The sequence below is a fragment of the Silurus meridionalis genome, chromosome 17, assembly GCF_014805685.1.
Source record: "Silurus meridionalis isolate SWU-2019-XX chromosome 17, ASM1480568v1, whole genome shotgun sequence".
Classification (NCBI taxonomy): domain Eukaryota; kingdom Metazoa; phylum Chordata; class Actinopteri; order Siluriformes; family Siluridae; genus Silurus; species Silurus meridionalis.
In genome coordinates this window covers 28565787-28581165 of record NC_060900.1, presented here as the reverse complement: position 1 = coordinate 28581165, position 15379 = coordinate 28565787, and the positions used below count along the sequence as shown (strand labels likewise).

At 41.6% G+C, this 15379-nt stretch overlaps 1 protein-coding gene across 1 annotated transcript in view; it reads left to right on the top strand.

Annotated features, from left to right (window-relative positions):
• The first annotated feature begins 3495 nt into the window (after positions 1 to 3495).
• doc2d (double C2-like domains, delta) overlaps positions 3496 to 15379 on the top strand; it is a 33054-nt gene continuing 21170 nt past the window's right edge. Inside the window, exons 1-5 of the mRNA XM_046870542.1 lie at positions 3496 to 3636; positions 6881 to 7278; positions 8798 to 8877; positions 9049 to 9123; positions 12032 to 12141. Of these exons, the coding sequence (XP_046726498.1) occupies positions 3620 to 3636; positions 6881 to 7278; positions 8798 to 8877; positions 9049 to 9123; positions 12032 to 12141 (680 nt within the window). The 5' untranslated portion in view covers positions 3496 to 3619. The remainder of the gene's footprint in view (positions 3637 to 6880; positions 7279 to 8797; positions 8878 to 9048; positions 9124 to 12031; positions 12142 to 15379) is intronic.

The following is a 15379-nucleotide window of genomic DNA, read 5'->3' as shown; positions in this document are numbered from 1 at the left end:
TGAGAAACACGATAGTCCTCAAAGATGGAGATCAGGGTTCTTCATGCTTGGATGCTTTGGTACTGAAAGCTGATCTTTAGTTATTAAGAACTTTAAAACTCATTGGTATTAATTTCAGAACCTGAAGATTAGTTCTGAATAAATGTTATGGTTTATGATGGTAAATCTTAGGCTTGGTTTTTGGTTCTGGATTTCAGAACCTGAGCTCCAGGTGTTGCTGTTGAAAGCTGAGGTTTGGATGAAGCTTTTATGTTTGAGATTTGGTTCTTGATGCTGGAAATAATCTGGTAATTTGACTCAGGAATTAAGAGTCTGGTTCTCAGAGCTCATATCTGAGGTTAGGTTTTTTTTTTTATTCTGGAACATGTGGTTTGGTTCTTACTCTAAAATCCTGATGTTTGTGTTGGTTTTGGAACTCTGGGTTTGGTTGCACATCTGAGTGGCTGGTTATTGATTTTGAAACCTGAGGAATGGTTCCGATGGCTGAAAATGAAATATTTAGATTTGAGATTTGGTCCTAAACCTCAGAACATGGTTTTGTTACCTGATAAGTTTCTGTGGCCCTCAAAAATCCAAAACACCAAAATATTATTATTATCACTAAGCCTAAACTGAAATACCCCCTGACTGCTAAATATACAGCAGAATGCTAAATAACCCACACTAATGCCTCAACCCAATAACATATAATTGCCCCAAATAGTATTATAAATACCACCCTGACCACAAACTGCTGCAGAATCCAAATATAAATGCCTGTGTGCCTCCTGCCTGCGGATTTCCCCAAAACCAAATATAAATACGCTTCTGACTGCTAAATCCACCAAAAAGCCTAATAAATATTAATATATATTTATACACACGTCAGTTATAACTGCCCCAAAACTGAAATTACTGCAGTGACGTGAAATCGTCACAAAAGCCCCTCCTGATAGTGACGTTTCGTTTTGGAAGAAGGTTCTGGTTCTTGATGCCTAGGTTCAGTTTGAAACAGCTGTGACTCTTTATAATGATGGTTCTTGGTGGTGAGGTTTGGATTTGGATGAAGGTTATGGTTCGTGATGGTAAGGTTTGGTTTTGGATGAAGGTTGTGGTTCTTGATGGTGAAGTCTAGTTTTGGATGAAGGTTATGGTTATTAATGGAGAGGTTTGGTTTTGGATGAAGGTTATGGTTCTTGATGGTGAAGTTTGGTTTTGGATGAAGGTTATGGTTCTTGATGGTGAAGTTTGGTTTTGGATGAAGGTTGTGGTTCTTGATGGTGAGGTTTGGTTTTGGATGAAGGTTATGGTTATTGATGGAGAGGTTTGGATTCGGATGATGTTATGGTTCTTGATGGTATGTTTTGGATTTGGATGAAGGTTGAGGTTCTTGATGGTGAGGTTTGGATTTGGATGAAGGTTATGGTTCTTGATGGTGAGGTTTGGTTTTGGATGAAGGTTGTGGTTCTTGATGGTGAAGTCTAGTTTTGGATGAAGGTTATGGTTATTAATGGAGAGGTTTGGTTTTGGATGAAGGTTGAGGTTCTTGATGGTAAGGTTTGGTTTTGGATGAAGGTTGTGGTTCTTGATGGTGAAGTCTAGTTTTGGATGAAGGTTATGGTTATTAATGAGGAGGTTTGGTTTTGGATGAAGGTTATGGTTCTTGATGGTGAGTTTTGAATTTGGATGGAGGTTGAGGTTCTTGATGGTGAGGTGTAGTTTTGGAGGAAGGTTGTGGTTCTTGATGGTGAGGTTTGGTTTTGGATGAAGGTTGAGGTTCTTGATGGTGAGGTTTGGATTTGGATGAAGGTTGAGGTTATTGATGGAAAGGTTGGGTTTTGGATGAAGGTTATGGTTCTTGATGGTGAGGTTTGGTTTTGGATAAAGGTTGAGGTTCTTAATGGTGAGGTTTGGTTTTGGATGAAGAGCTTGATGAATCTAGCACTTAAACTTGATTCTAAGTGTCAAATGAATGTATTTCTGTGGTGTTGTGAATAGAACATGTTAACCTCAGGATATTTCCCATGATGCAGGGCGGTAAAGCAGAACTTCAGCGGGAGGTGGGCTTCTCTCCTGAGACTGGGGTGAAAAAGTTTCCCTTCAGACTAAAACTGTGGAAGTTCTGGGTGCTGAGGCGACGTTTTGCTGAATGCAGCACTGAGTTGTTTGTTCTGTATGATTTATCGATATTCTGCACAGAAGCACATTTTATTCCACTAGAAATCAATGATGGAGAGAAAAAACCTTTGAAGTCCATTTTAAATACATTTCAGGTGTTTGCTCTTTGAAGAAAGAAAATGGAATGCAAGCTAGTTAGAGTTAAAGAGTGAAAGACTACAGAATAAAAGCTACGCTGAAGGAAATACCTGACCTAGCGAGACGGCTAAGCACCTGAAAGCTAATAAAAAAGCTAACCTAGCGAATGGACGCTAATGAAAAAAGTGAGAAAATAAAAGTTACTCTGGAGGAGAAAACTTGTGTTCTGTTGCTGAGTGATGTCACGCACAGGGTTTTAGACAGAAGGCTGTCAATCAAACATTCTCATTAGTATATTAGGCCACACCCACAATCTGAGTACAGAGTTATTAGTTTGGGGCTTTATTACAAGTTTTATTCTCATTCTTTCTCTCTCTGTCTATCTGTCTGTCTCTTTATCACTTTGTCTGTCTGTCTCTTTATCTGTCTGTCTCTCTCTGTCTATCTGTCTGTTTCTTTATCACTGTCTGTCTGTCTGTCTGTCTGTCTGTCTGTCTGTCTATCTATCTATCTATCTATCTATCTATCTATCTATCTATCTATCTATCTATCTGTCTGTCTGTCTGTCTGTCTCTCTGTCTTTATCTATGTCTGTCTCTCTCGCTCTCTCACTGTCTGTTTATCTCTTGCGCTTTCTCTCTATCTTTGCCTCTTTCTGTCTGTCTGTCTATCTGTCTGTCTGCCTCCCTTTTTCTCTTTTACTCTCTCTCTCTCTCTCTCTCTCTCTCTCTCTCTCTCTCTCTCCTTGCTCTTTTCTGTCTAATCTTTACCAAACTATTTACCAAAAAATACACAAACACACACCATGGCAGAGAGAGAAAGAGAGAGAGAGATAAAAAAAGAAAGTGTGAGCAAACAAGAAAACAGATGAGAAAAGAGAAGTGGACAAACTAAAAGGTGTAAGAGAAAGAGACAGACGATAGAAAGAGAGAATGCAAGAATATGACAGGTGAGATAACAGAGTGTGGAGAAATGGAGGGAGAGAGTGTGGATAAGGAAAGGAAAGTGAAAATGAGTGAATGAAAAGAGAAAGGAAAGGGTTTAGGGAGAGAAGAAAAGAGAAAGAAAGACAGAAAGAGAGAGAGTGAATCTGAGAAACATCTGAGAGAACTGAGAAATGGAAGAAAGAGAGAAAAGAGAGAAATAGAAAAAGTGAAAGACGAGTGTGTGTAGAAACTGAGATAAGGAGAACAGGAGGGTGGGAAAGGAAGATAAGCAGTGCATTTGAGAGGAGAGAGAGAGAGAGAGAGAGAGGAGAGAGAGTGTGTGTGTGTGTGTGTGTGTGTGTGTGTGTGTGTGTGTAGAGGATGTATATTGACTCCCGGCAGCGGTGGAGTGTGTTCAGTGTGTGTGAGACAGAGGACGAGATGGAACCTCGGGACAGATGAAGCCTGCAAATGGGTGAGCGTATGTGTGTGTATGTGTGCGTGTGTGCGTGTGTGTGTGTGTGTGCATGCGTCTTGATCACATGTCTGTGTGTGTGACTGAGCATGTGTGTGTGTGTGCATGCATGTCAGTGAGGATGTTTATCGTGTGTGAGAGAAGAATGTGGTGTGTGTGTTTGTGAGAATGCGTTTGTGTGTGTGTTACATGCATGTGTAAGCTTTATTACACGTTTTATTATGGGCATATGTGTTGTGTGTGTGTGTGTGTGTGTGTGTGTGTGTGTGTGTGTGTGTGTGTGTGTAATCCCAGCCCATGCATAATTGTCCACATGCCTGAGTATGTGACTAAGTGTGTAAATTACACGTGTTCATGTGTGTGTACATCAGCAATAAAATTTATTGTGTGTTCATGTTTGTGTATCAGTGTGCAGGGGTGTGTTTGGTTTAAACTGATGACGTGTAGCTGTATATGACAGCGTGTGTGTGTGTGTGTGTGTGTGTGTGTGTGCTTATTATTACACTTATCAATCTTAGTCTTATTAATGAATATGCAAATGTGTATGTTTGCTGATTGGCTGTTAAATTAAGGGGTGGGGTAATGATGTCAGTGTGTAGGTACACAGGCTGGTTACTTTATTAAGCCCCACCTATAAACACTTATTGACCAATCACAGTTTAGCAGCTGTAAATATACAAAGGAACCTAAAATCAGCTTCTGCATTTCACACGTTTCTGAAACGTAAAAGTGTGTTTACGTGTTTGCTGAAAGTTCGTAAACAGTGCTGTTTCTTCTAATTTCACATCAACAACAAATAAAATAAATAAATCTGATGTAGAATTAGATCAAGAAAATATTCAGACAGGATTCTAAATCTGTACATTACTGATTGGTCTTTGTGATGGGTGTGTCTTTGTGATAGGTGTGTCTTTGTGTATGGGTGTGTCTTTGTGTATGGTGTGTGTATATGTGTAGGGATATGTGTGTCTTTGTGTAGGGATGTGTGTGTCTTTGTGATGGGTAACTTTGTTATAGGTGTCTTTATGAAGGTGTCTTTGTGATGGTGTCTTTGTGATGGGCGTGTCTTTGTGATGGGGTGCGTGTGTCTGTGATGGTGTGTCTTCGTGATGGTGTCTTTGTGATGGTGTCTTTGTGATGGTGTCTTTGTGATGGGCGTGTTTTGTGATTGATGTTTCAATGATGGGTGTGTCTTTGTATTGAGGGGTGTGTCTTTGTGATGGGCGTGTCTTTGTGATGGTGTCTTTGTGATGGGCGTGTCTTTGTGATTGATGTCTTAATGATGGGTGTGTCTTTGTAATGAGGGGTGTGTCTTTGTGATGGTGTCTTTGTGATGGGTGTGTTTTGTGATTGATGTCTTAATGATGGGTGTGTTTGTAATGAGGGGTGTGTCTTGTGATGGGCGTGTCTTTGTGATGGGCGTGTTTTGTGATTAATGTCTTAATGGTGGGTGTGTCTTTGTAATGAAGGGTGTCTGTAATGGGGTGTGTGTGTGTCTTTGCGATGGGTGTGTCTTTGTGATGGGCGTGTCTGTAATGGGGTGTGTGTCTTTGTGATAGCTGTGTCTTTGTGATAGGTGTGTCTTTATGATGGGGTGTGTGTCTATGATGGGTGTGTCTATGTGTAGGGGTGTGTCTTTGTGATGGGGTGTGTGTGTCTTTATTATAGGTGTGTCTTTGTGTAGGGGTGTGTCTATGTGTAGAGGTGTGTCTTCGTGATGGGGTGTGTGTCTGTGATATGTGTGTCTTTGTGATGAGTGTGTCTTTGTAATAGATGCGGCTTTGCGATGGGTGTGTTTTGTGTAGGGGACATGTCTTTGTGATAGGTGTGTGTTTGTGGTGGGTGTGTTTTTGTGATAGGGGTGTCTTTGCGATTTGTGTGTCTTGTCATAGATGTGCTTTGTGACGGGTTTGTTTTTGTGACGGTGTGTTTTTTTCGTGACGGTGTGTTTTGTGACGGGTTTGTTTTTGTGACGGGTGTGTTTTTGTGACGGGTTTGTTTTTGTGACCGGTGTGTTTTTGTGACGGGTGTGTTTTTGTGACCGGTGTGTTTTCGTGACGGGTGTGTTTTCGTGACCGTGTGTTTTTGTGACGGTGTGTTTTTGTGACTGGTGTGTTTTTGTGACTGGTGTGTTTTCGTGTGGTGTGTTTTCGTGTGGTGTGTTTTCGTGTGGTGTGTTTTCGTGACGGTGTGTTTTGTGACGGTGTGTTTTTGTGACGTGTGTTTTTGTGACCGTGTGTTTTTGTGACGGTTTGTTTTCGTGACGGTGTGTTTTCGTGACGGTGTGTTTTGTGACGTGTGTTTTTGTGACCGTGTGTTTTTGTGACGGGTGTGTTTTTGTGACCGGTGTGTTTTTGTGACGGGTGTGTTTTTGTGACCGGTGTGTTTTTGTGACGGGTTTGTTTTCGTGACGGGTGTGTTTTTGTGACGGGTGTGTTTTTGTGATGGAAGTATTTTCAGGCTCATCACACAAAAAAAAATCTACTTTAGTACGTATATTTCTACAAAAACCTTAAAATCTATTTTCATACAGAAACCTGCAGTCTTTTCCGTGTCAGTCATGCTGGGTCACAAACATTTGTGACAGGAGGAGTGACTACCAATCAGAAGGTTCCGTCCTAAATTTCAATGAAAACATGAAAAACAAACAACCAGAGGGATGAATTTCGCACTTTAACTTCTGAATTGTTTATGTGAAATTTACAAATCAAATTGTAAAATAAAAAGTCTCGAGCTGCTGATGTACATTACTAGCTTGAGAGGCTGATCTTTAGATGAATCGCTGAACGCTTTACGTTTGTCTGACCAACATGTCAGCACTAACGAAAGGTTGATTTATTTTCCGACTGAAAAATAATTATTGATATTGATTGTAAACACAACGGTCAAAAATCCTAAAATTGACATTTGAATTCTACATTTAACTTGATGTACATTTCTCTTTCTCTCCATCTCTCCTAGCCTGTTAGATAAACACAGAGAATAAACCATTAAATTGACCAATCAGTGCAGTGATGTGTGATAAGCTCCTCCCATAACATTTGCTGGGTTTTAGAAATGTTCTAAAAATGTCTTTCTCTATCTTTCCTTCTCTGGCTCTGCTGCCCTTTCCCCTTTATTTGTCTCATTATCATTGTCTTTCTCTCTGTCATTTTCCATCTGTCCATATGTCTGTCTGTCTGTCTGTTCATATGTCTGTCTGTCTGTCTGTCTGTCTGTCTGTCTGTCTGTCTGTCTGTCTCAGTCCTTCCTGTGTGTTGGTCCAGATGAGTGTGTCCAAAGCTCCTCCCAGCCACTCCCACTTCCCATCAGGAGGCGGTCCTTCCTCTCATCTCACCCTGCCCCCTCCATCCTCCGCCTCCACGTCCCCTTCGTCTGCGTCCCCTCCCTCTGCCCCCCCTCCTCCATCTCCTGTGAAGATCTCCATGCAGGAGCATTTTGCCATTAACGTGTGTCCCGGTCCCATCCTGCCCATCCCCAACCTGTCCGACTTCTTCCCACGTTACCACGCCTTCCCGACCACGCCCCCTCCGCCCAGGGAGAAACCTGTCCCCCGACCCCGAGAGACAGACAGAGAGAGGGACGAGGAGAGACAGGAGGAAGAAGAGGAGAGGGAGGGTGTCGACTCTGATGATGAGGACAGTGAGTCACTTTTTTATCAGTATATAATTGATCACTGTGTGATTCTACATACCGCAGGGTTGCTATGGTTACAGGTTACACCATCACTAGAGTGTACACTCTACACTACACTTCATATTAAAATAAACAAAGATATTACTGAACTTCATAATAAAATAAATGATTAAACAATATGTGCTCATGGAGAACAATAGGATGTTCTTTGGGGGTCTTCTTGGATGTTCTGTGCTCTGTGGAGGTTCTGTTTGTGGAGTAGTAAACAGGAAGTAGTTTTTCAATGGACACACCACCTTTCTACCATCTACTGGACAGATTATATCAAATTTAGAATATCTAATAATCGATTTATAAAATTTATTTGATGAAATGGCTGCAAGAGCAGGTCGTGGAAACGAGCAGATAAGCAAATAAAAAGCTTGGTGTTGCGTACGGAGGCAGAGGACGGTGCAGAGGTCCAGATATATCTAGCGTTGTGAGGAACAGAAGGAACACGACCTTGCCTCGAGGAGCGCAGTGAAATTCAGGCTAAACTCGTGAACCATAACATCAACCACGGGGAGGAGGATGAAGAGATTCCTGTCGTGGGTGTAAAGATCTCAAGAATATTCCTACAGCAGCAGCAGCAAAAGTGCTCATATTCTATAACTCTGATCCTTCACATGTCCGTCTCAGCAGCTCCCACGAAATCCAGAGAAAATCAGTACAATTTAATATTTCAGTTCAAATCCACTGATTAAAAATTTAAGGCTGAGCGTCAATATTTAGAGGCAAGATAAAATCTCGAGGCTATGAGATAATAAACTGAGTCTAAAATAATAATTCATGGCCACAAGATGATATTTCGAGGATATGAGAAAACAATTGAAGCTCATGAGATATTAATGAAAGGCCATGAGATATTGAGAAAATAAACAACATTCATGAGAAAAAATAAAAGACTCTGGGAGTCTATTTTTGAGATTATCAGATCATTAATTCAAGGTCATGAGATAATCTTTTGAGATAATAAGATAATGATTGAGATCATGAGTTAAACATTAAGACAATAATTCAAAGTCATAAGATATAATATATAATAATTTAAGACTATGAGATAATATTTGAAGGCCATGAGCTATATATGAAGGTCAATAGTATTTGTCTTTATTAGTAATATGTGGTTAATTATAATAAATCATCTCATCCCTCAGGACTCTCTCTGTGTTTTCTCTATTTTGAGGTATAACCTTCTCTGTCCTGAAGATGTTGGAGAACCTAAAGTTAGAGTAAAGTCACAGCAATGACAGTGGAGACTCCTATTAAACATCTTACAGTAACATCTCAGTACTTTATTAAAACTTCACCACATCAACAATCCAACAACTTTATAATCAGTTTATCATCAGTGGAGCGAGTGATGTACACAACTCTGTCAACAAACTGCTACTATGGAAACTACTATTGTGTGTGTGTGTGTGTGTGTGTGTGTGTGTGTGTGTGTGTGTGTGTGTGTGTGTGTGTGCGTGCGTGTGTATTACAGCGTATCTGGGCACTCTGGGATTTAGCCTGTTGTTTGATCAGGAAAACAACTGCCTTCACTGCACTATTCATAAGGCAAAGGTAACACACACACACACACACACACACACACACACACACACACACACACACACACACAAAAGCACTTAAAGAGATGTTTAACATAATTTATCCTGGTGTGTGTGTGTGTGTGTGTGTGTGTGTGTGTGTGTGTGTGTGTGTGTGTGTGTGTGTGTGTGTGTGGGTGTTTAGGGACTAAAGGCCATGGACTCCAATGGACTTGCTGACCCCTATGTCAAGCTCCACCTTCTGCCTGGAGCAAGCAAGGTCAGCACACACACACACACACACACACACACACACACACACACACACACACACACACACAAATTCTTTAACAAAAACAAAAACAAACAATTATATTAAAAATAATTATTATTCCTTGTATTTAATCCCACACTGTACAGTACACCAGTTTTACAGCTGCTCTACAATGATAGAATTATTATTAATTACTTAAGTAGTTACAGTTACATTTATTCTGACAACCATAATACACACACACACACACACACACACACACACACACACACACACACACACACACACACACAAGTCAAGAAGCTTGACACAAACGCACGCACGCACGCACACACACACACACACACACACACACACACACACACACACACACACATCCATAAATGGCACACATTTAATCGTTTTAATGCAATCCACCATAAAGGCTCTGTGTGTGAGTGTGTGTGTGTGTGTGTGTGTGTGTGTGTGTGTGTGTGTGTGTGTGTGTGCATGCATTCCATCAGCTGAAGCTCTGCAGTCAGCAGTGTGTGTAACCCTTGTGTGGGCTGATAAGTGGGGCATGTATACACACACACACACACACACACACCTCTCTTTTTCACTCGGTCACTCACTCGCCCATGCTCTGTTGACGTGAGTCGCGTAACAATCTGTGCTGTTTCCATGACAACCACCTGCTGCTGTCCCTCCCTCACCTGTCTGTCTCTCCATCTCTCTATCCGTCTGTCTCTCACCATCTCTTCATTGCTGTGCTGCTGTTTCAAGGTCATTGAAGGTCAGACAGATTAATGATAGAGAGACTGAGAGAAAGAGAGAGAGAGAGAGAGAGAGAGAGAGAGAGAGAGAGAGAGAGAGAGAGAGAGAGAGAGGATGTACAACATACAAACACACACACACACACCTGCTGCTTGGGGGATTTCTGCCCCGGCCCAGATGGAGGGATGGTGTGAGAGGAGAAAAGAGAGAAAGAGAGAAAAGAGGCAGAGAATAAAATATTTAGGAAAGCTGCAGCTGTGTGTGTGTGTGTGTGTGTGTGTGTGTGTGTGTGTGTGTGTGTGTGTGTGTGTGTAAAGCATGGAGATAAATAAGGAATGAGAAGTAAAAATTAAAATAGAAAGAAAGAAAGAGAAGAGTAAATAAGGAGGAAAGAAGAGGAGGAGATTTGGAGTTGAAGAGGAGTGGAAAAGAGCAGAGGAAGAAAATTGGAGAGGAGGCGAGGAGGAGTGATGAACAAGAGAAAAGGAGCAGATGAGGAAAAGAATAAAGGAGGAGAAGAGAAAGATTGAAAGGAGAAGAAAAGGAGAAGAGGAGAAAAATTGAAAGGGGAGAAGAAGAGGAGGCATATGATGAAAGAAAACATGAGAATTAATAGAAAGAAAAAGAGGGAAGAGAAAAGGACTAGTAAAAGGATGGATAGAGAGGAAAAAATGTGATAAAAATGAAAAAAGAAATACACAAAGACTGGTGGGAAAAGAGAATGTAGAAAGAGGGTGAGATAAAATGGGTGTTGAAGAAACAGAATAAAAGAATAGAAAGAAGTGAGGAAACACAAGAAGAGAGGAGGAAAAGAAAGAAAAAAAGAAATAAAATGAGAACTAGAATTAGAGCGATGCAGAGAAACAGAGAGAAAGATAGAAGTTAAGAGACAAGAACCATCAGTTCATTCAGGGTAAGCCCCGACCCCTCAACCATCAGTTCATTCAGGGTAAGCCCCGACCCCTCAACCATCAGTTCATCCAGGGTAAGCCCCGCCCCCATTAACCATCAGTTCATCCAGGGTAAGCCCCGCCCCCTCAACTATCAGTTCATCCAGGGTATGCCCCGCCCCCTTAACCATCAGTTCATTCAGGGTAAGCTCAGCCACCTCAACCATCAGTTCATCCAGGGTAAGCCCCACCCCTCAGTTCATCTAGAGTAAGCCCCGCCCACGCAGCTTCATCATTAAAGGTGTATCAGGCTGCATGTATGAATGTAAATAAAGCTTCTAATGATTTAAATCCCTGTAGTTCAATTAACCCAATCATGAATAACCGCTAGCTTCAGATCTTCAGAGGAGCCGAGGTGATTCCTCACACATTATTAAAGCTGATTACGCAGCGATGCGGTGTTTAACACGGCTCAGGGGACGCAATCAAGGGGAAGTGATTAAGGGCATGTTGGAGATAGGATTGGAACATAGCCCTATTCATAGACATCAAAGATTGTATTCAATGGAAATATTAAGAGATCAAGAGTAGAACGAGAAACGAATGCTGTGTGTGTGTGTGTGTGTGTGTGTGTGTGTGTGTGTGTGTGTGACTCCTAATAAATGTGTTGGCGTTAATGACACAGATGGACCATAATTGGTCAGCTTCAGTTTGGGAGCGTGACACCTGTTTGTGTGTCTTTTTGGACATGGACCAGAATCTTCCGAAAAGACAGAAGGCAATTTGATGAAGTGTGTGTGTGTGTGTGTGTGTGTGTGTGTGGTTTCTCTGATGGCCAACTGATTTTTGGGGACAGGAAAAGAAAAAGAGAAGGTAATGTGAAAGATGGTTATAAATGCATAAAAGAATGTAGAAGTTTAGTGTGTATTCGTTTCTCCATAATGAGTGATCCAGTGGTGACTGTGGTGAAGAAAAAACTCCCTGAGAAGAACCAGACCCTTAAACAGAACCTCATCCTCAACACTGAATGTTCATCATTACAGTTCCATCAGTGTTGAGGTTCAGTGATGATGCTTACATGCAGAACTGTTCATAAAAACTGTGTTCCTGAGCAGATTGTAGCAGACTGTTGATATTAATTACAGTCCAAATCCATCCTCACGTTTAATGTTCTTCCTTTCCTAAACACATAGAGTATTAAAAAGTACTTGCACTTCTTCATGATTGTTGATTTAAGACCTTCAGCCTTTCTGTTCTTCTTTGAACAGGCCAATAAATTGCGCACAAAGACCCTGAAGAACACCCTGAATCCGGTTTGGAATGAGACCCTGATTTACCATGGCATTACTGCTGCTGACATGACAACAAAAACTCTCAGGTACATGTATCTACACTCTGCACTCAATTACCAGAACTTTGGACTGCAACCACATGCCTGTAGTGTAGTCCAGACTCAAGCCCTATTGCTGTATTCCATAATCAATTACCAGAGTTGTAGTTCACACACCAAATACACCAGATGCCTGAACTATTGCTTATACTCATGTTCTAGATTCAAGAACCACAGCTTGTGTGCACATGCTACATCTTCAGTACTCTCTCAGCAATAAGAGAGCTTGCCCAAACCCATGGTGCAGAGTTTACAGCAGACCCCAAACTTTTTTTTTTTTTTTTTTTTTTTATCTAACCAGGTATGATTTGAGTAAAACATATATGTAAAATTCAAATTTTAAAATATGTCTCTGGCATTGTTCAGAGGGCCACGCCAAATGGTGGGAGCCATATTCGGCCTGTGGGCTGTAGTTTGTTGGTCCACTCAGGACACCAAGGTCCAGACTGGTTCCCAAAGCTGGAGCCCACACTTGGGTCACAAAGTTGTAGTCCACATTTAGGAATGAACCATGGTCTACAGTCAATTACTATTTCCATGGCATACAGCCGAGTCATAGCGTTGTGCACCAGACACAAGTGCTTAATCTGTGGAGTAATAAAGTGCTAGTGCACTGCAGAATTCTCAGCCCTGTAGTTGACAATATGGTACAAACGTTGTTAGGCAGGTTCTAAAAATAAAAACAGTGCTGCTTGCATGCTTATTGTGTGAACTACAAATCCTACAAGTACCACTGCTTAACTTATTAATCAGTGAGGAGACTTGCTATTGGAGTTTTATTTTGTTTTGGGAGTATATCTGTGTGTTGTGTGTCAAAAAGTGAACAAGTAGGGTGATGGAAGAAAGTGCAAAAGTAGGAATGGAGGAGCTCGAGAGGGTGAAGGAACGGTACCATTCAGTATCACAGTAGGACAGAAACCTCTGGTGATGAAACAAAGTCACACACTTGGGTCCATCCTGCTGTGTGAGATCATGCTGAGACACACAGAGAGAGAGAGATACACAGAAAGCTGGAGAAAGAATAATACACAGCCAAGAAGCTCTCCATAGGAGACTAATGAAATGGAGAGCTGAAGGGGAATGAGATTATTGAGAAGGAAGGCGTTTTGTGTGTGTGAGTAAAAAACTAGACGGACCATTCATCTCAACGTAAAAAAAAAAAGTCCCCGTGCCAGAGTGGGATGGAATTTTGGTGCCATTGTTTATAAAAAAGGTGGGACCTCTCTCTTTCCACCCTTTTTTTATTTAGAGTCAGATTGGAACACAGCCGAGAACATGGTTTCAGCTGAGCTAGCAAGAAAAAAGTGGAAGTTAGCACCTTAAACAGGCCAGTGATGCTCGGAGAACCGGAGGCAGATTGTGATGAATAACTGAGCTTACTGCTGATTCTCAGAATATTCTCTCCACTGTCATTTATAAAGCAAAAATAAAACTCGTTAATCATGCATGACCAGAGATAACGCAGCGGTCACACAAGGTTTTTGTCTTCAAAACCCTTACCTTCTTCAAAGTGGAGCTAAAATCAATGTTCTCCATGTTCCCAGGATTTTCTATTCCTATGATCCAGGGTGTATGTGTGGTGATCTGGAAGAACTCCTTAAAGGTTTGGAAATGTTTCATTTAGGTTGCTTTGGAACCTTTTGTTGGTTTCTGCTGTGGAGGTCAATTTGTGTGAGGAGCTGGTTTAATACACATTTAACAGTCAGTGTTCATGAAGATGGTAAAAACCCGTGCTGGTTAAGTATTTTATTGCTATTTGTTTGAGGTTTCTGATTGGTGGTAAAATGAAGATATGTCTGATCAGTGCTGTATAATTAGATAGTAGCTGTTACATTTCCCACAATGTTTCTTTAGAAAGCAGAAGTGACAGAATGAATCCGCTTTTGTTATTTCCTCAATAATGTGAGCAGAGATCCGTCAACCTTTACATCGACCAAACACAGATCAACATTTTCTCTCGAGACCTATCACTCATCATCATGGTGGAACAAACATTGATCACCATTGTTCTCATTAATGACTAATATCTGGTCATTATTGTTCCCCATGACTAATCACCAATCATCTTTTTTTTCTGTAACCACTGACCCACTGATCACTGACCTTTTTAGTTTGTTTTTTTTAGTTTGGAGAAATACGGATAAATCTGCATTCAGGTGCTGCATCACCTGGGACCTTTTTTTGATATCTGGATGATTGTGATGATCCAGTGAGCATGCTCATTCATCTCACATCCTCCAGTAAACTTTAACTTACTTTCTCCTGAAAAGATGTGCATGGCCGAGCGCTTGGTGTGCGAATGGGAATAAAAATAAGTCCTAATGCACTCCTCTGTAATAGCAGTAATAAAACCATACCCTGCTCTGTGAGCTGAGCTTCCTTAAACACCGCCTAAATGGATGGTGCTGTTTGGTTATAATTCTTCATAATTTATTGGGCTCACACACAGCAGGAAATGCCAACACCTCGGCAGAGCTGTGTGTGAGAGAGAGAGAGAGAGAGAGAGGGGGATGAATACACCTACATTTTTAGACCAAGTCTCGCACCTCAGCTCACATCATGCTGTTTGTTTATGAGCACATGGGGAAAGCAGGAGGACCTTGCTGAAACCTCATGTCCTCACACATCCTCACAAGGACAGAGGAATGTAAAATCATCCATTTTCAGATTTAGTTTGTAGCTGAAGCATAAATGTTGCTTTCAAGCCTTGAAGACATTCAGAGAGCTGATTTCTCCGCTGGACGGCAGACCTGGCCCTCAAAGCCACTAAAGAGCGGTCCATGGCCACCCTCGTCTCAACAAAGAGGCACTTCAGGCTCACTCTCTCTGAAATTTCTGACAGGGATAGGGCCATGCTGAAATGAAGCATTGCATCTCGTACTCCCCCTGTCAGGGATCCTGCGCGGTGCCTTGTGCCGAAGCCCTGTGAAGTGACAGATCTGAGGACTGTCATCTTTAATAAGAGGGATAAGGCAAAAGTCCTGACATAGGACGTTCTGGTGATCCGGCCATGAAGGGGTGCATTGCACCGGTGCTTTAGGGCATGGCCAGCTCCAGTGAGCTCTTCAGATTGGAAAGCTCTTCTCATGTGTCTCAGTGGGTCCTGCACACTGTAGAGTAAGGCTACTCGATTAAGTTCGGGTCTCCTCCGCCCCGTCTTCATGGGATTCTTCCCACCCTAGTGGGAAACCAGCAGGCTCTGGTCATGGAACAGGAAGTAAACACT